Source organism: Akebia trifoliata, chromosome 16, assembly GCF_017979445.1.
Source record: "Akebia trifoliata isolate Shusen 1 chromosome 16, ASM1797944v1, whole genome shotgun sequence".
Lineage (NCBI taxonomy): Eukaryota > Viridiplantae > Streptophyta > Magnoliopsida > Ranunculales > Lardizabalaceae > Akebia > Akebia trifoliata.
The window spans coordinates 26,342,485-26,360,100 of NC_141390.1; the positions used below are offsets into that span (position 1 = coordinate 26,342,485).

The 17,616-nt window shown below is 33.7% G+C and overlaps 2 protein-coding genes across 3 annotated transcripts; one reads left to right on the forward strand and one right to left on the reverse strand.

The window, feature by feature from the left end:
• Positions 1 to 175: 175 nt before the first annotated feature.
• On the reverse strand, positions 176 to 6,283 carry LOC147383094 (F-box protein CPR1-like). 2 transcript variants are annotated; one of them, XM_086428315.1, is made up of 3 exons: positions 5,000 to 6,283; positions 3,993 to 4,063; positions 176 to 537 (listed from the first exon to the last, which is right to left on the reverse strand). In XM_086428315.1, exons 1-2 carry the CDS (start codon positions 6,133 to 6,135, stop codon positions 4,039 to 4,041), a joined length of 1,161 nt encoding a protein of 386 aa, XP_086284441.1. In that variant the 5' UTR covers positions 6,136 to 6,283; the 3' UTR covers positions 176 to 537; positions 3,993 to 4,038. The 2 variants fall into 2 exon arrangements, with proteins under 2 accessions (XP_086284441.1, XP_086284440.1); XM_086428314.1 differs by having other exon boundaries at positions 176 to 549.
• A 5,169-nt stretch (positions 6,284 to 11,452) lies between these two features.
• On the forward strand, positions 11,453 to 16,725 carry LOC147383095 (F-box protein At3g07870-like). The gene has a single exon (XM_086429089.1). The coding sequence runs from the start codon at positions 11,515 to 11,517 to the stop codon at positions 12,562 to 12,564; it is 1,050 nt and encodes a 349-aa protein (XP_086285215.1). The 5' UTR covers positions 11,453 to 11,514; the 3' UTR covers positions 12,565 to 16,725.
• The last annotated feature ends 891 nt before the right edge of the window (positions 16,726 to 17,616 follow it).

Genomic DNA, 17,616 nt, shown 5'->3' on the forward strand with positions numbered 1-17,616 from the left:
CAGGTATATTTTAATGATATTAGCACAATCAAGAAGATAATGAAAGACAAACAAACTCCTAAGTAAGTACATAAAATCTTTATATAACAAAATATTAATTTACCAAAGATGAAAATTTTAAAAGAGAAAAAAAAAAAAAGAAGTGAAGTTAAAAAATTAATCAAAGAACATTGGATTCAAATAGAAGACTCTCTGTAATTTTATAAGAAATTTAGTTGATTTTGCAGCTTGGGCAACTCCTCTTAACCAAATACAAGAGTTGGACCTCTGAATAATTAAGTTGCGTCACAGATTTGGCCTTCAAGTTAATTGTAAATGTTATAGCATTAAGAAAGTAATACAGTCTATAAATCTTGAAAAGTCCATACAAACTGACATAATCTCTACATGAATTTATTTAATGACAACTTTTATGTAGACTACTACTCAGACTTTTGATTTTCCGAATCGTTACTACAAACCATTAGGCTCATTTTGTTGCTCCCTGCTAAAAGCTTACGATTAGTGCTCCATAAGTATTCACCCACCTATAAAAAGCTGCAAACAGACCTTGCAGGAAGGGAAAAAAACACACATTAAGAATACATTTCATTAATTTGAATCATTTAGCAAAACAATTTAATCCAATTTAACTTGGGAAGGGAAGGGGAAAAAAGAGAATGTTTCAACAAAAAAAAGGGGGGAAAAGAACTGAACATTAAGAGACAACTTGGCTGGGTGCACAAATCCATATTCAAGTCAGAAAAACATAAAGAGTCCAACTATCCTTACTAAGATAGTGAAGAAAAAAAGCCTCATCCACCGTCAAAATGACCTTGAGATGTGCAAAACTTGAGAAAACAATATAAGTTCAACACCAGGCTTCAAGTTCAAATGTTAAGGAGAATCTACATAAGAAAGTTGCTTATATTCAAAATAGAAAGTCCTAAAGGTGTCCCAAGTGAATCAGTTAAAAAATTCAAAAAATAAATAAAAATATCAAAATATAAAAATTGTAGTAAACCCACCTTTGAATTCAAATATATATATTTTTTCCCCTTAAAAAAAAATCAACTCAGAACTTCAAACACATGACTACAAGCTCAACCATTGAAACCTTCAAAAATACTGTACTTTCAAAAAAATCATGCAAGAGGTAAAAAAAAATTCACCAAATAATTTGATGTCTGCACAAAATCTAAGAAAAGATTTGAATAGAATTCAGAGGAAATCTCACTTACGAACCTTCAGCCAAAGAAGAAAAGCATAATCAAGAAGTTTTAAATTGCTGACATCCATTAGTTCATGCAAAAGCAATTGAGTCATAACAATTTGTAATCTAGTGAAAACGGAATGCCCATATGACATCTTTAAGCAAACAACTTTCCTTTCGAAATAAAGGAAATATGAAACAGGGTTTAAGTGCTGAAATCTATATATCCATTCTAACAATTTGCATTTCAGATCCCAAATCAGCGTTGAGCACGAATTTCTCCAGTTGCAATAGTTGCTCTTAACTGGATTAAAGCCAGCGATATTAAACTTAGCGAATAATTCCTACCACTAAATCCTATATCAATCTGTGCTAAACAAAGTTTTTTTGAGTTCATGGCAGTCCAAGTGTTCAACATCACTATTAGAATCCACTTGTAACCCCAACACACATCTTTCCATTTTGACAAGCTTGTCCATAGAAGTTAAGAGGTCGGAAAAAACCAAAAACCAACTGAGAACAGACTTGATCAGCAAAGTTTCTACATCTACTTCAGTAAAATAATGGTTTTTATAATTGCAAGTACAAAAGATATTTATTGGGGGCCTTTATTATGGAGAGAAAAGTTTTGAACTTTGATTTGATGCTACGGTGTAGATGTGGGCCTATCAGTTGATTGATCCAAATCATTCCATTGGTGGGACACCTCATGGCTGGGTCATAACCACCAACATTCATATCAACTGACTGTCTTAAACCTCCATTCAAAAATCAGGAAAAAATAAAAATCTGCATAACTAAATGACGTGTCCTTGTGGCATGACAAATGAGGAAAAGAGAAAAGGACAGTAAAACTTTAAGGAATTACGATGGAAAAATGTATGTGACATTTCAAATATTTTCAACAAATAGGTGGCCAATCAACTGAATGGTCCTTACTTCATATATCACCATGTGTGTGTTATACTATTAATGAGAATTTTTTGTCCTTAACGAACAACCCAAGAGGCCAAAAAAAGAAAAAGAAATAGAAGAAAGAAAGAACAAAAATTAAAACTTGTTTGTTTTTTGGTTATAGCATATTTCCCATCATAATAGAGCCCCACCTATGGAAAAATAAATGCTTCTCAAACACGTTAAAGTTTCTTACCGAAATAACAGTCAATGAATTTTTTTTTTTTTTCTCTCAAAGCTGAGTTTTAATTGGACTCACCGACAACCCAGAGATCAAAGCTAAAAGGGTAAAATCAGTTTTTAAAAACAGGACTGACGGTCGTACTGGGTACAACTGGAAATTTTAGAAACATGGGTCCGGTTTATAAAGAACCGCTACTTAATCTAGAATCATCAGTTTTTTAGGTTCAATGATTAAACTGTTGGGTTTGCGAACCGGTTCCAAACAAAGTCTTAAATCTTACAACTTGGCATCCGTTGTAAAAGATAGTAAAAACTCAATCAATGCAACCCTATTTTAGTGTCAAAAGAAATCTATTCTTTCTTAAATTAAAATTCTAACAAAAAGGAAAATACCTTCCAAAAAAAATCTAACAAAAATCTTTTAGTATCAAACAAAATCTGAAAATCATATATTTATAAGGGTTACATTACAAAGAAAGAAACCTTATTTATTTTTTATTTTTTAAAAAAGATAATAAAAAACCAATCAACCCTATTTTAGTGTCAAATGAAATCTATTATTTCTTAAATTTGAAGGGAAAAAAAGAAAGAAAATTTGTGGAAAGAAGATGATTTCCAAGTTTTTTTTTCTTTTTTTATTTATAAAAAGAAATTTATGTATTTGTCGATGTTCTTCATCAAGGATTCAAGAGGTATTTTCCCCTCATATTTTGTTTTGGTTCTGTGGGTCATGTAATTTATTTTTATGGAGTATGTTAATATGTTAATCTTTGAGTGTTGTTGCAGGATTTACAAATAAAGTTTGAAAAAACTTACCTTCCAAAAAAACGAATGTTTGAAAAACTTTGAAGGAAAAAAAGGGCATGATAAAACTATGGTACGATATGTTGAATTTGAACCATTTTGAAATACTAGATATGATTAAATATGATTTATTGTATACACCAAAAGAGGACATAAAGCAAAGTTTCGGTTCGATCATTGGTCTGGTTTTTAAAACATTGTATTGGATAAAATAATGAAAACAGAAGTAAAAGAGTCACTTGAATATTGATTCATCAAGCCTACCCTGAATCTTTGGAATAAGGCTTTTGAGGATGATGATGAAACATTTGAATCAGACATATAATATAGAAATAATGAGAGCAAACTTGTCAGGATAGAACAAGTAGTTAGCACGTGGATTATAGTTTTCTACCTGGTCAATCAAGAATCAGTCTGTATATCATTAATATAGTTATAAAGAAGTTCAGTTCTTCAAAACACAAGATTATACAAAGATAAGATAACACAGAATTTTATCCTTTTTGCAATTCTTTTGAAAAATATTACAAGCCTGAACTTTATATGACTTAAATAGTTATATACAAGTTATGTTCTTGAAAAGATAAGAAGACACAAATATGGAGTTTTCTTCTCAAATCAACTATCTTTTTATGGCTAAACATTCTTCAAATTGCTTTAAAATGCTTACTTAAAAGCACTGTTCTCAAAATGTGATAAAGAACATAAAGATAGATGATCAAAAGCATAAAAGACAAAAAAAAAAAAAAGTTAACTAATTATACACAGATGATGAATTGAAGGCATGGGATGTATAAAAATAACAATCACTTTCAATGCGTTGGAATGTATTAAAATTATATAACAATAATTCTTGTACCTCTTCCTTCTTCTATTCCAATTTCCACTTTTACTATCGTTCATTGTCACACCACCAATGGAAACTCAACCCTGAGAGAGACAAGGATCCACATTTGAGTTACTGATGAATGACACGAGAATAAATACGTGAAGAAGGATAGTGAAATCCTAACATTAGCCACCTGGAATAACTCAAAAAACAGATACATGATGCACTAAAAGAATCAAAGAAACAAATAGATTCATAAATGTGTCATTTTTTTAAGAATAAATACTCCATTAATAATGAAGAAGACACCAAGATATCAAAAATAAACCTCTATACAACATTTCAAAGTTTTTAAAGGCATGTGATGCACATGGCCTAAAGAGAAGTCCAGACTGAGGCTAATTGAAAACGTCTTGAAGTGTAAGTCATAAGTCTCACATTTCCCAATTTAAAAATAACAAATTAAGGTAATCCCCTTGCATTTCCCAATTCCAAGTTTCAAAATTTAGTTCCAAGTTTTAATCCCTTGCATTAATTACAATATAAAATATTAGTTTATTTTAATAAAATAAAAAAAATATTGGTTGTGAATTTGCACAAAGCACAACCCTTTCTCCATGCGTGTTTTCGACTATTTTTCCAAAATGAGAACAGAAATATGGAAGACTAATAAATAGTTTAGAAAATATAAATATAAAAAACAGAGAAAAAAAAAAGTAGAAAAATATATGTGAGACAAAATCCTCAACCAAAAGGCATACACCTCAGTAACCTCATGTTGAGACGTACATCTTTTGGACACCTCTTTAAATTTTATATAATTTATTTATAAGTCCCATAAATGTGAGACTTATGCCTTACGCCTCGAGAAGTTGGTCAGTCGAGTGCCATGTCTCACACATCAACACACATCTGAAAACATTTCAACAATTTTGTGTGTGCAAAAAATGAATTTTTTTTTTTTAATAAGTAAAATAAAACATAACTTTTAGATGTGCAAAAAATGATTAGAAAGATAGAAAAACAATCTATTTTACCTCTTTTTTCTATAGTTATTCTTTAGCCTTTTGCTCCCTTCCGCATGTTCCTGCCCCACATAGGTACCTGAATTGAGTGAAACAAGGGTCCCTATGTACGTCACGGCCTCAAACCAACCCAAAATACCGTGGATCTGAAGAATCCTAGCCCTTTCACTCTTAGGGTCATACAAAACAAGATCTTTGTTATGCTTTTCTATCATAATTTCACCATTCTTTGAAAAACATAGAGGCTTCAAGTACTCATATGACATAATAATTGTTGGATGTTTGATGGTGAATAATTTAGCCCAGGACTCTCTTACTCCATAATCCTTCATCACCCATACCTCAACACGATAATTATAGAAATTACGTAGAATGCAAAGGCTTCCACCCAATACCCCCAAATTCATGCGAAACTCATCATCCCCACAATCAGGCTGTGGTACCTCTCGATAGTCCTCATCTCCAATATCAAAAGATACAATTAATTTGGATAAATTCAATTCAGGATGACGAGTAGCAATCCAATGAAGAGACCCATTCAAGAGTATTCCCGGAGTATTTTCACAACCAAGGTAATAAGGAATACTATGGATCCTTCTCCATGAATTCGTTCCAAGTGTATAGACCTCGACCACAGAATCATAAGCTCCATCTTCTTCATCAACAAAGTAAATAATTCTTACCACCTTGTACTCATCAATGGTGTGATCATAACCAAAACCATAAACAATGGCAGAACAGATTTCCCAACCCCTAGGAACCGGAAAATCGATAGGTGCATTGGGTAATTTCTTGTATTCTTTGGTGCATGGATTCCAAAGACAAATAACATCTTCACAAGGAGTTATACATAGTAATCCATTACAAGAACCCATAATTTCAACCCCATAATTTGGAGATTTAAATGAATAATCGATCTCTACTGCTTCGACAAGCGATTCATTAAGATCTATAGAGTAGAGGTAAAAATATCTAAGCATAAGATTAAGGTGGTTGTTTTCAATTGCTCGATTGAGGTGCATTTTAACGAAATTAGGGTCACTAACTAAATCGCGCCAAAGCTTGCAAACGCACCTGAATCGTAAGAGAGACTTTGCGGGCAGCCATGAGAGGATATTCAAGATGATATCTTCAGGAAGATTCGACATCGCCACTTTCTCTTCTTCGTTCTTTAGGTTCTATTGGGGAAGAAAGAGAGGGGATCGGAGGGTAACCCCTTTAGGGTCTGCGTGATTTTCTCGATTTCATTTTTCCTCTATTTTAAATTCCAAACCGAATCAGGAAATTAATAAATCCAGATAGAGAAATTAATAAATCCAGATAGGAAAATATAGTAAAGAGAGTGCAAGAGAGCTTCTATTGCCACACCAGCTTTTGCTAACACCACCTCCAAGATGTGTGCAGTTTCCTTATTTGGTGAATAATACGCCATCCAACTTTATTGGTTTTCCTATTTTAACTGGGCATGGTTTTAAAACTCATTTTGATGACCGAGTCATCTCGAACGAGTTTTCTGTTACATTTGAGTCGTCTTGTGATCAACAATGAGAAAAATGCACCGTGATTTTAAATCTTTGACTTGTTTATCTGTCTCGTTGGTGGACGATTCCGAGACATATTGGACGAGTCATCTTGGTCTCAGATGAGATTTAAAACCACTCAAAGACGACAAACTCTAGTAAAATATAAGAGGGAAGGAGACGAAGCTTGAAATGATAACAAACAAAAATATGATGTTTTCTATTCCGATTGATTATATTTAGGACATCAAGTAATTTAAATATTTTGCATTCTTAAAAACCAAAAATGCCGTTCGTCATTACCACTAATCACATATGGACATAACTCTAAACTGAATTAGCAAACCAGTGAGAACAATAGAGGATCTGCCCATCCATTCTCTACTTAAAAGCATGTGTGTATGCTCCACATGGCACAATTTAGCTAAAGAACCTCGTTTTGCTAACATGCACTTCATTCAATCTTCTCGAAATCAAAACCTTTGTTTCATACTTCAAACCTTGTTCACATCTGAATTCTATGTTATAGCAGATTACAAGACTTGTGATGTAGTCACTCATCTCGTTAATTCACCATTTAAGCCTTCGCCTTCGAGGTTCCAATTAATGGGTCTTGTAATGGATTAATTTGCTTAGCAAATCATTCTTATAATCATATGTGCAATCCTCCAACCGGCGAGTTCATGAAGGTAATCAAATATAATATTTATGATTTTTTTTTTCTGTTGGGTTTTGATTCCGAAAAGAAGAAGTATAAGGTGGTAAGAATGAAATTAGTTGAATATTTTGGATCATTAGAGGTTGATGTGCATACCCTTGGTGCTGATTCTTGGAGAAGTATCGGTTTTCCCCCGAAGATTGATTGTAGGGGTCTGGCTGTTTTAATTAATGGAAATTTGCATTGGTTGTGTGTTGATAGTTCACTTGAAGGTGATTCTACCATTGTTAATTCTATCATTGCTGTCAGTGTGGGAGATGAAAAAATCCGATTTACTCAAACTCCTCCCTCTATTGTTGGAAAGAATAATCTTGAAATTTATTTGGGATCTTTGGGAGGGTGTCTTTCCGTGGTTGATAATAGCTCTAATGAATGTGCCAAAGTATGGGTAATGAAGTGTTATGGCATGGGTGAGTCTTGGACTAAAGAGTTCATTATTAAAAAGCCTAAGATGAGTGATTCAATAGGGAGAGGAACGATGTGAACCTTAAGCATACAAAACGATGGCAAAATTCTAGTGGAGTATGCTTGTTTGAAATTGTTCTCATATGATCCTCAAAGCAAAATCCTTAAGGATCTTAGAATTCGCGGGCTTCCAGGAGAATTCATAGCATTTCCTCATGTGGCAACTCTTGTTTCATTAAAGGATGCTTTTGCACCAGAGAGTCAATCGTGAGAAGATGAAATTGGAAAGAAAAAGAACATGAGAAAGATTCAATAAGGTAAACTATAAACTATTTTGACTTGATAATCCTTGTGTTTGAAAACCATTTACGACAAAATAAAGTCATTATTCCATTTCCATAAATGTTTTAAACATGTTGGAACTTTGTATGTGTCTTTACTCGTTCTATTTATACTTTAAGATTCTTAAAACGGCTATTTGATTCATAATGTATCGTCCATAGCTATTCAATTAATCTTATACAATCATAGAGAATCACATTTCTTGTTCATACCACTAGTAACCAATGTTGGAAATCCTTATAATGGATCCATTTCCTCACGTGGCAACACTTGTTTCTTAAAGGATGCTTTTGCACCAGAGAGTCAATCGTAAGAAATGAAATTGGAAAGAAAAAGAACGGGAGAAAGATTCAATAAGGTAAACTATAAACTATTTTGACTTAATAATCCTTGTGTTTGAAAACCATTTATACAAAAATAAAGTCATTATTCCATTTCCATAAATGTTTTTAACATGTTGGAACTTTGTATGTCTCTTTACTCGTTCTATTTATACTTCAAGATTCTTAAAAACGGCTATTTGATTCATAATTGTATCGTCCATAGCTATTCAATTTAATCTTATACCATCATAGAGAATCACATTTCTTGTTCATACCACTAGTAACCAATGTTGGAAATCCTTATAATGGATCACCAAATCCTCAAATCTGCTGGAGCTCTCTTCGGTTTTGGAGTTAAAGAACAAGAAATGAGGAAGCCTTCTTTATCTTGCAGAGTATTTGTGGGTTGGGGCCGGAAGAATCAATTGCTTCATGTTCAAGTCTTGACATTATATATCATTAAATCCATTGCTTCATGTTTAAGTCTCACTTCACCAGTATTTGAATTTATTAAAAGAGATCCCATGATATCAGTTGGCTGACTTTGTTCTAAGCTTTTAAAAATATTACAAATGGCAAGAATTTTGATTGCTTTGAGACATATTTAGCAGATTCTAGTATGCTTTTATCCAATGGTCATAGAGGAAAAGAAAAGATGGTATATTTATTAGCATATTTAGCCAAATTAAGTCTAGAAAATTACGTCTTGAAACAGTGGGTATAACTCCTTTATCAAAACCAACCTGTTTGAAGAACTCGACTCTGTTGTGTTCTGTTGCATATTGTAGTTGAACATGCCATTGAATAAGGTGTGCTCCCATGTCTGTTTAGTTCGAGTCCTCTGAATTCTAGAATGGTTATATAATCAAATTTGCAAACCCCAATCAACATCAATGAGGTACATTTAAATCTTCAAAACTCTACAGTGTAAATGTTTTGCGTTGCAAATGTTTTACGGTGTAAAATTTACTGTAACATAGTTACCATTGAAAAATCTCTTACAAATTCATTTTTTGTGCTTGGTTGATTTTTGCAATTAATAAATTTTGCAGCGATTTCTTGTTAAAAACTTAGAAATAATTTTCTTTGAACCTGCAATCCTCACCATTCAATTAAATGTGAACACTGAGTGATATGGTGCTAGTAGTAACTATGTTACCAACCACAAGTAATAGTGTTGTTTGTCAACACCAAGGGGGCGTTTGGTTCGGATTCTAGAGTCGGATTCTGACTCGTAATCTGATTCTAGAACCCGATGCATTGTGTGGTTCGGATTATCAAACTGAATTTTTCATGATCAGGAATCAAAATTATGGAGAATCATAAACATTTCTCAGGTTGTTTCTCCTAATTCTCACATACTATACACTTTGGTGACCTTGAAATACATCTTATTTCAAGATCTTGCAATAATAATAATAATAACAACAAAAGTAACAATCATAATTATAATTATAATAATAGTTTTTGAAATAAAAATACAAAATAATCATAATTTTTTGGGTAATCTTAACATACTCCTCAATGTATAATTCACTTGAAAACTAATAGAAAATGACTTAAATATCCTTTTTCAACTCTTTCCAAAAAAAATTTAATTTTTTAGCCAAAAGATTAATTATTTTCAATCTCTAGGACATATATTTTTATACCTATTTTCAATCTCAAGAAGTGTAATTAGGAAAAAAAAAAAAAAATCACAGATTATTTTTTAGAAACAATATTAGTTGAACGAGCTTTTTGATTTTGAAAATCAATTTTCTATAATCTGATTTTGAAAATTCATAATCAGAATCAAGAATTAGTTTCTACAATCAAAATCAAATGCCCCCTAAGAGAGTTAATTAAACACTAATTGCACATACAACATTTCTACACTAATAATACTAAAATGACCTCAAGATTGGACCTCACATCACCCACCCTGAAGTGAAAGTGTATGGGAACCATAGATGCTTTCCACGAGATATGAGTAGAAAGCATCTATGATTCCTAGTTCCTGTCCACTTTCACATCAAGATGTGCAATATGAGGTCTAATCTTGATGTCACTCTTAGGGGTGAATTTACAATGGGGGCACTTGCCCTCATAAGAATTTTCAAAGTCTTTGGATTAGTGAGTTATTATGACAGATTTTAATTATGGATAAAAAAAATCTCCACCATCGCCTCCACAAATTTTTTTTTCCACTCTTACTTGCCACCACAACTATTTTTTTTCCCACTCTTAACTGTCCCCACAAGAAAAGAAAAATTATACTCTTGATTGCCCCTACATGGGCAAAATCCTAGTTCCGCCCCTGGTCACTCTAGCACGACTCTTCTGCACTGAGCACTAACAACTCATGCTTAGTACAACAACAAAATAATATTAAGGTCACCTCATTGCATACTTGTAAGTATCGTAAGTAGGGATCCCTACACAAAAGAAAAGGGAAGATTACTTTGTGGACCTGTGTTAGGGACATGTTTCTAAATGCACCTTAAGTAACTTAATGCGGTATCCTTTCAACCCAATTAATAAAAATCAGTAATGGCCCCTCATCACGATAAAATGAAGAATTCAAATCATCAAGATCAACCATTCAAATCATTGATCTCAACAATATGAATTGTTGATCTTGACGGTTTGAGTCTTTGATCACAATGATCCATGTTCAGTCTCTGAGATTGACAATTTATAATCATTGCACTTGATGATTATAAAAGATCGATCTCAATGATTGGAGCAAAGGTCCATCTCAGTGATTTGAATTGATTGATCTTGACAATTTGAATTATTAAAAAAGAAAAATTGAAAGCCGTCAACTCGATGATGGTAAGAGATGATTGGAACAAAGGTCGATTTGAACGATTTGAATTGATTGATCTCGACAATTTGAATCATTAAAAAAATTGAATGAGGGTTGAGAGGCCATTAAGAAAATAAAAAATTTAGTTAAACACAACATATCACAATAGGAAAGACTAATTTGGAAGAAAAGAGAGAGAGAAAGAAGTCTTAAATTATTTAAAATAAAATATATATAATCAAAACATACTTGTAATTTAAGAAATTGGGTATAGTAAGTAAAGATTGGGGTGCCGATAGCATGTCTCTATTAATAAATATTTCGGATGCTTAAGAGCAAAAATTTCATTTCACTTTCCATCGCAATGACCCAATTTCACCACCACTCTCACTCTCACTCGCACTCACAAATGGACAAAATCGTAACTAATGGGCAAACCAGTGAAGACGATTGAAGAGCTCCCACTAGAAGTGATCCAAGAAATTCTATCTGGACTACCCATCAACTCTCTACTGGAAAGCAGGTGCGTATGCAAAACCTGGAACAATTTAGTAAAAGATCCTCGTTTTGCTAAGATGCACTTCGCTCAATCTTGTAGAAATCAAAAGATTGGTTTCATGATTCAAAACTACTTGACATACGATTTGTATGTTGTACCAGACTTTGAGACTTGTGATGCAGCCATTCCATTATGTAATTTACCATTTAAATCCTTGTACCCCGAATTCAACTTAATTGGTTCTTCGAATGTATATCTTTGTTTAACAGATCAATCTTTAAAGTATGGAAAAAATTTGAGAATTTTTATATGTAATCCCGTAACCGAAGAGTACATGAAGCTACCTGACCATGGCACCTTAGGTACTCTTGAACGTCATAGTATATTTGGTTTTGGTTTTAATCCCAAAAAGAAATTGTACAAGGTTGTAATAATGGCATTTCTTAGAAATGGTGCAACGTTAGAGATTGGGGTGCATACCCTTGGCACTGATTCTTGGAGAAGTATTGCATCTCTCCCAAAGATTTGTTGTCAAGATTTTGCTGTTTTAGTTAATAGAAATTTACATTGGTTGTGTATTAATAGCTCACTTGAAATTGAATCTATGATTGTTGTTAATGTGGGAGATGAAAAGGTCCAATTTATTCAGATTCCTCCATCTATTGTTGGACTGAAAGCCTATCAAATTCATTTGGGATTGTTGGGACGATGTCTTTATGTGGTCGTTAATAGTTTTATCGGAAATGCCAAGATATGGGTAATGAAGAATTACAGCATGGGAGAATCTTGGATTCAAGAGCTCGTTATTGAAAGGCCTATTATGAATTATTTAGTAGTGGGACAGGCGAATCGGATCTTGAGCATGCAAGAGGATGGAAAAATTCTATTGGAGTGTGCTGGTGTGAAATTGTTCTCATATGATCCTCAAAGAAAAATCCTTAAGGATCTCAGAATTCGTGGACTTCCAGAATATTTCTAAGCATTTCCTCACGTGGCTACCCTTGTTTCATTCAAGGATGCTTTTGTATCGGAGAGCTGATCGTGAGAAGATGAAAATGGAAAGAAAAAGAAAGGGAGAAAGATTCAATAAGGTAAACAATGAACTATCTTGTTCAAATATGGTTAATATATCCTACTGCAAAAATAAAGTCATTATTCCATTTTATAAATGTTTTAAATACATTGTATGTTTTTTACTTTTCTTCAATGATTCTATTTAGCTTTGCGATAAACTGGCTTGAAAAAATTCACTTGTTGACGTGGCATGTGCACAGAACCATATATCTTTTTCTTCGGGATACACAAGGAAAAAGATCTATGGCTTCCTTAATCACATCCACATCAGCGAGTGAATTTTGAGTGGCTTTTTTTGAGTCAATTTATCATTAGTATTCTATTTATACCTCAAGAATCTTAAAAATGGTTAGTTGCATGCATAAGTATAACTATTAGCCATGTTGTGAATCCTTATTATGGATCACCAAGTCCTCAAATTTGTTGGAGCTTTCTTTTGTTTTTGGAATTAGAGGATATGAAATGAGGAAGCCTTCTCTGTCCTGTAGATTATTTGTGGGTTGGGGCTAGAAGAATTAGTGGCTCCATGTTTGAGCCTCCTTGTTCAATTGCTTCAAGAAAATAAGGAAACCTTCTCACTACATCAGTGTTTGATTGATTAAGAGAGGTCCAATGACATCAGTTGGCTGACCAAATCATTCATTCAACACAAAATCCATGTATTTGAATTGTACATCAACACAAATTAAAAACCTAATAATTATCCATATTCCTCCCAAAATATTTCCTTTCCCACACGCTGACATTTGAAGGACTTGCACTTGGTATTTATTTTTTGGGAAGCACTCTCAAAATCACTATTCATTTTGTGGGATATTCAATGAATTTTTATATACCTCAACATTAAATATTAATAGCTTCGTCATACGACATTTTTCATCACTTCCCTAAAAACTGCATTTTCTTCACTTTAGGTTGAAAATCTGCCTTTCTGTGGAGGTTGGAATATATCCCAACATTAAATGTTAATACCTTTGTTATAAGACTAGTGCAAAGAATCCCCAAATTGGGTTATAGTGGTGGACCTAGAATGGGTTGAAAGGGATTAGGACTTTGGAACATGGGCTTAAAATAAATCCAGATTTCATATGAACCATTGGTTATTAATGTTGTCCTAAGAACTGGATTTTTGCCTTCAACTTGTGGGTTTAACTCCTTTTTCAAACCCAACCTGTTTGAAGAACTCAACTCTGTTATGTTCAGTTGCATATTGTTATCGACCATGCCATTGAATGAGGTGTGCTTGGAATATTTTGCCTTCTAAAGTTTCTGTGTCTCCCATGTCTGTGTCGTTCCACTCCTCTGAATTTTAGATAGGTTATAAAACAGCCTTGCAAACGCCAACGAGATTTGCTTTGTCGATTCAACTAAGTCATGGTGATGTATATTTAAAATTTCAAAAACTTCAAATTAACTAATCTTAACCTTCCAAACTTTTTTTTGTCCTTTTTTGGGACGCAAGCAAGGTTAGTGGTTAGTTGAGGTGAAGGCAGGTTCAATGGGTTTTGAACCCGAGCCCTATAAACACTCCACAAACCTTACCATTTACCAACTTAACTAATTTGGCACCTTTCAAGCCTTCCAAACATTTGCTGCTTCTAGTGATGCATGGGTGTTTTTTTCAACTTAAGACATCATCATCCCATAAAAACCTTATCCTCAAAATATGAGCTTTCTTATCCCTTCTTTCAATTATATCTAAGAGAAGGAAATAAAAAATCAGGATTCATGTTATCATGTAGTTTTCATGGAGGTTGTTGACCTGATGTAATCCATACATTTTTCATTTAGAACAATGCTGAAGTGACCTCACATTGCACACCCTGACATGAAAGTGTAGGGGAACCATAGATGCTTTTCCTTGAGATACATTTGAAAAAACATCAATGGTTCATATCCACTTTCACGTCAAGATGTGCAATACGACTCTTTCATTTATAGTGTATTCTAGTGTTAAAGAAATACTTCGGAGCTAAGAAGTTAAAACTTAGAAGTAATAAGGACCACTCCAAATACGCTTTAAAACTTAGAAATTAATGGTTAATCTTCAACTGATGTCGTTGGACCTCTCTTAATCAAACACTGGTGAAGTGAGAAGGTTTCCTCATTTTCATAAAGAAATTGAACGAGGAAGCTCAAACATGAAGCCACTGATTCTTCTAGCCCCAACCCACATATAATCTACAGGATCGAGAAGGCTTCCTCATTTCATGTCCTTTAATTCCAAAACCAATCATGGCCAATAGTTATGCATGCAACTAACCATTTTTAAGATTCTTGAGGTATAAATAGAATACTAATGATAAATTGACTCGAAAAAAGCCACTCAAAATTCACTTGATGATGTAGATGTGTATACCGAACCATATATCTTTTTCCCTGTGTATCCCGAAGAAAAAGATCTAAGGTTTTGCAAACATGCCACGTCAACGAGTGAATTTCAATTGGCTTTTTTCGAGCCAGTTTATCACAAATCTAAATAGAATCATGAAAGTCAAGTAAAAAAGTAAAAATGTATTTAAAATTTTTGTAAAATGGAATAATGACTTTATTTTTGTAGTAAATGATTTTTTATCACAAGGATATAATAACTATATTGAGACAAGATAGTTCATTGTTTACGTTACTGAATCTTTCTCCCTTTCTTTTTTTTTGGATAAGTTCTTTCTCCCCTTCTTTTTCTGTCCATTTTCATTTTCTCATTACCAGCTCTTTGATATAAAAGCATCCTTGAATGAAACAAGGGTTGCCACGTGAGGAAATGCTTCACAAAATTCTGGAAGCCCACGAATTCTAAGATCCTTAAGAGTTTTTCTTTGAGGATCATATGAGAACAATCTCACACCAACACACTCCAATAGAATTTTTCCATCATTTTGCATGCTCAAGTTCCGAATCATTCCTCCCATTATTGAATTATTCATAATAGGACTTTCAATAACGAACTCTTCAGTCCAAGATTCTCCCATGCCGTAATTCTTCATTACCCATATCTTGGCACTTTGGAAAGAACTATCAATCACAGAAAGACATCCTCCCAACAATCCCAATTGAATCCCAATGACTCTGTCCAACAATAGAAGGAGGAGTCTGAATAAATTGAACATTTTCATCTCCCACACTAAAAGCAATGATAGATTCAATTTCAAGTGAACTATTAATACACAACCACTGTAAATTTTCATTAACTAAAATAGTTAAATCATGACAAGTAATCTTTGGGAGAGATGAGATAATTCTCCAAGAATCAGTGCCAATGGTATGCGCCTCAATCTCTAACGTTTCACAATTTCCAACAAATGTCATTCTTACCACCTTATACAATCTTCTTTTGGGATCGAAACCAAACCCAAATATACTACTCTTAAGTTTCAAAGTACCATTGTCAGCATTGTCATGTACTCTCCGGTTACGGGATTACATATTAAAATTCTAAAATTTCTTCGATACTTAAAAAATTGATCTGTTAAACAAAGATATCCATTGCAAGAACCAATTAAGTTGAATTCGGGGAGCAACAAAGATTTAAATGGTAAATTACATAATGGAATGGCTGCATCACAAGTCTCAGAATCTGGTATTACATATATATCGGAATATAATGGATGGTTGAGATTGAACTAAACAACATCTGCGTTTAAGTTATGAATTTATGAGATTTTTACATCGCCGTCCCTCATTTTAATAGTAATTAGTGCCACTTCCCTGGCATAATTACAACCCCGATTGCACATGAGAACAGAGAGTTCTCATTCTCGTTATCTCTAACAATCGTTCGGCTGAAACCCTCGAACCTAACTCTCTCCTCTCTCACTGGAGCCGTCTCGTTGAAACCTCTCTCTCTCTCGCTCTGTTGAAACCCTCGAACCTCACTCTCATTCTCTCTCGCTCGGGCCCTCTCGCTAAAACCCTTGAACACGAACGACTGCTTTATACTCACTCTCTCTCTCGCTCTGCTGAAACCCATGTTCTTCATCTGGTAGTTGTCTTTGTTCATCTTTTCGGACACTGATTTAGAAATCACTGAGTATGTTACGGAGTTTTAAAAATGATGATTCTTGTGTTGTGGATTTAGAATCTTCTTTAGCTACTCCTTTGAGGATGAAGAGACTGACGATGATTGATATTCCGATAACTCCGTTGAGTTTTGAAGCAGCTGCAATGACGCCGGTGGTGGCGGGGTTGGAGGTGGAGTGAGAAAACTTTTTTGTTTATTGTAAAAAAGGAAGACAGGAGACGATGGAGGATTGGTATTCGGCGGTCGTGGATCTTCAAGGAGATCCTAAACAGGTTTGTTCAACCTTCAAATTAATTAAGTTGTCTACGTTTTATTTCCTTTTTTTCTTTATGTTTGGTTGAATGATGGTGAGTTTTCTAAGTAATGAAAATACTTGAGATTGTCTGTAACTAGTTAGAAATTATGAAAATGTTGGGGAATTAATATTGGTTTGGTTGTTTGCTCTATAAAAAAACAGAGAGGGAATATTTTCATAATTTAAAAAAAAAAAAAAAAAAATTGTAAGGAATTGTGATCTGAAAGCCCTTTATTTGTGTTGGAACATAGAGAAGGCCTTGATGTACCACAGTGAGAAGCTCGCCATTACTTACGGGTTTATTAGTGCACCACCAGGAACCACCTTGAGAATCATCTATAATCTATGGATTTGCAGAGATTGTCACAATGCAGTCAAGATTGTATCGAAGATTGTAGAGAGAAAGAGAGAGAGAGAGAGATGAAAAGGTCCAATTTATTAGAAATTTACATTGGTTGTGTATTAATAGTTCACTTGAAATTGAATCTATAATTGCTGTTAGTGTGGGAGATGAAAATGTCCAATTTATTCAACTCCTCCTTCTATTGTTGGACAAAAAGTCATTGGGATTCAATTGGGATTGTTGGGAGGATGTCACCAATTGGATTTCGGACTCGAGCGCATTACATTGTCATTGAAGGAAA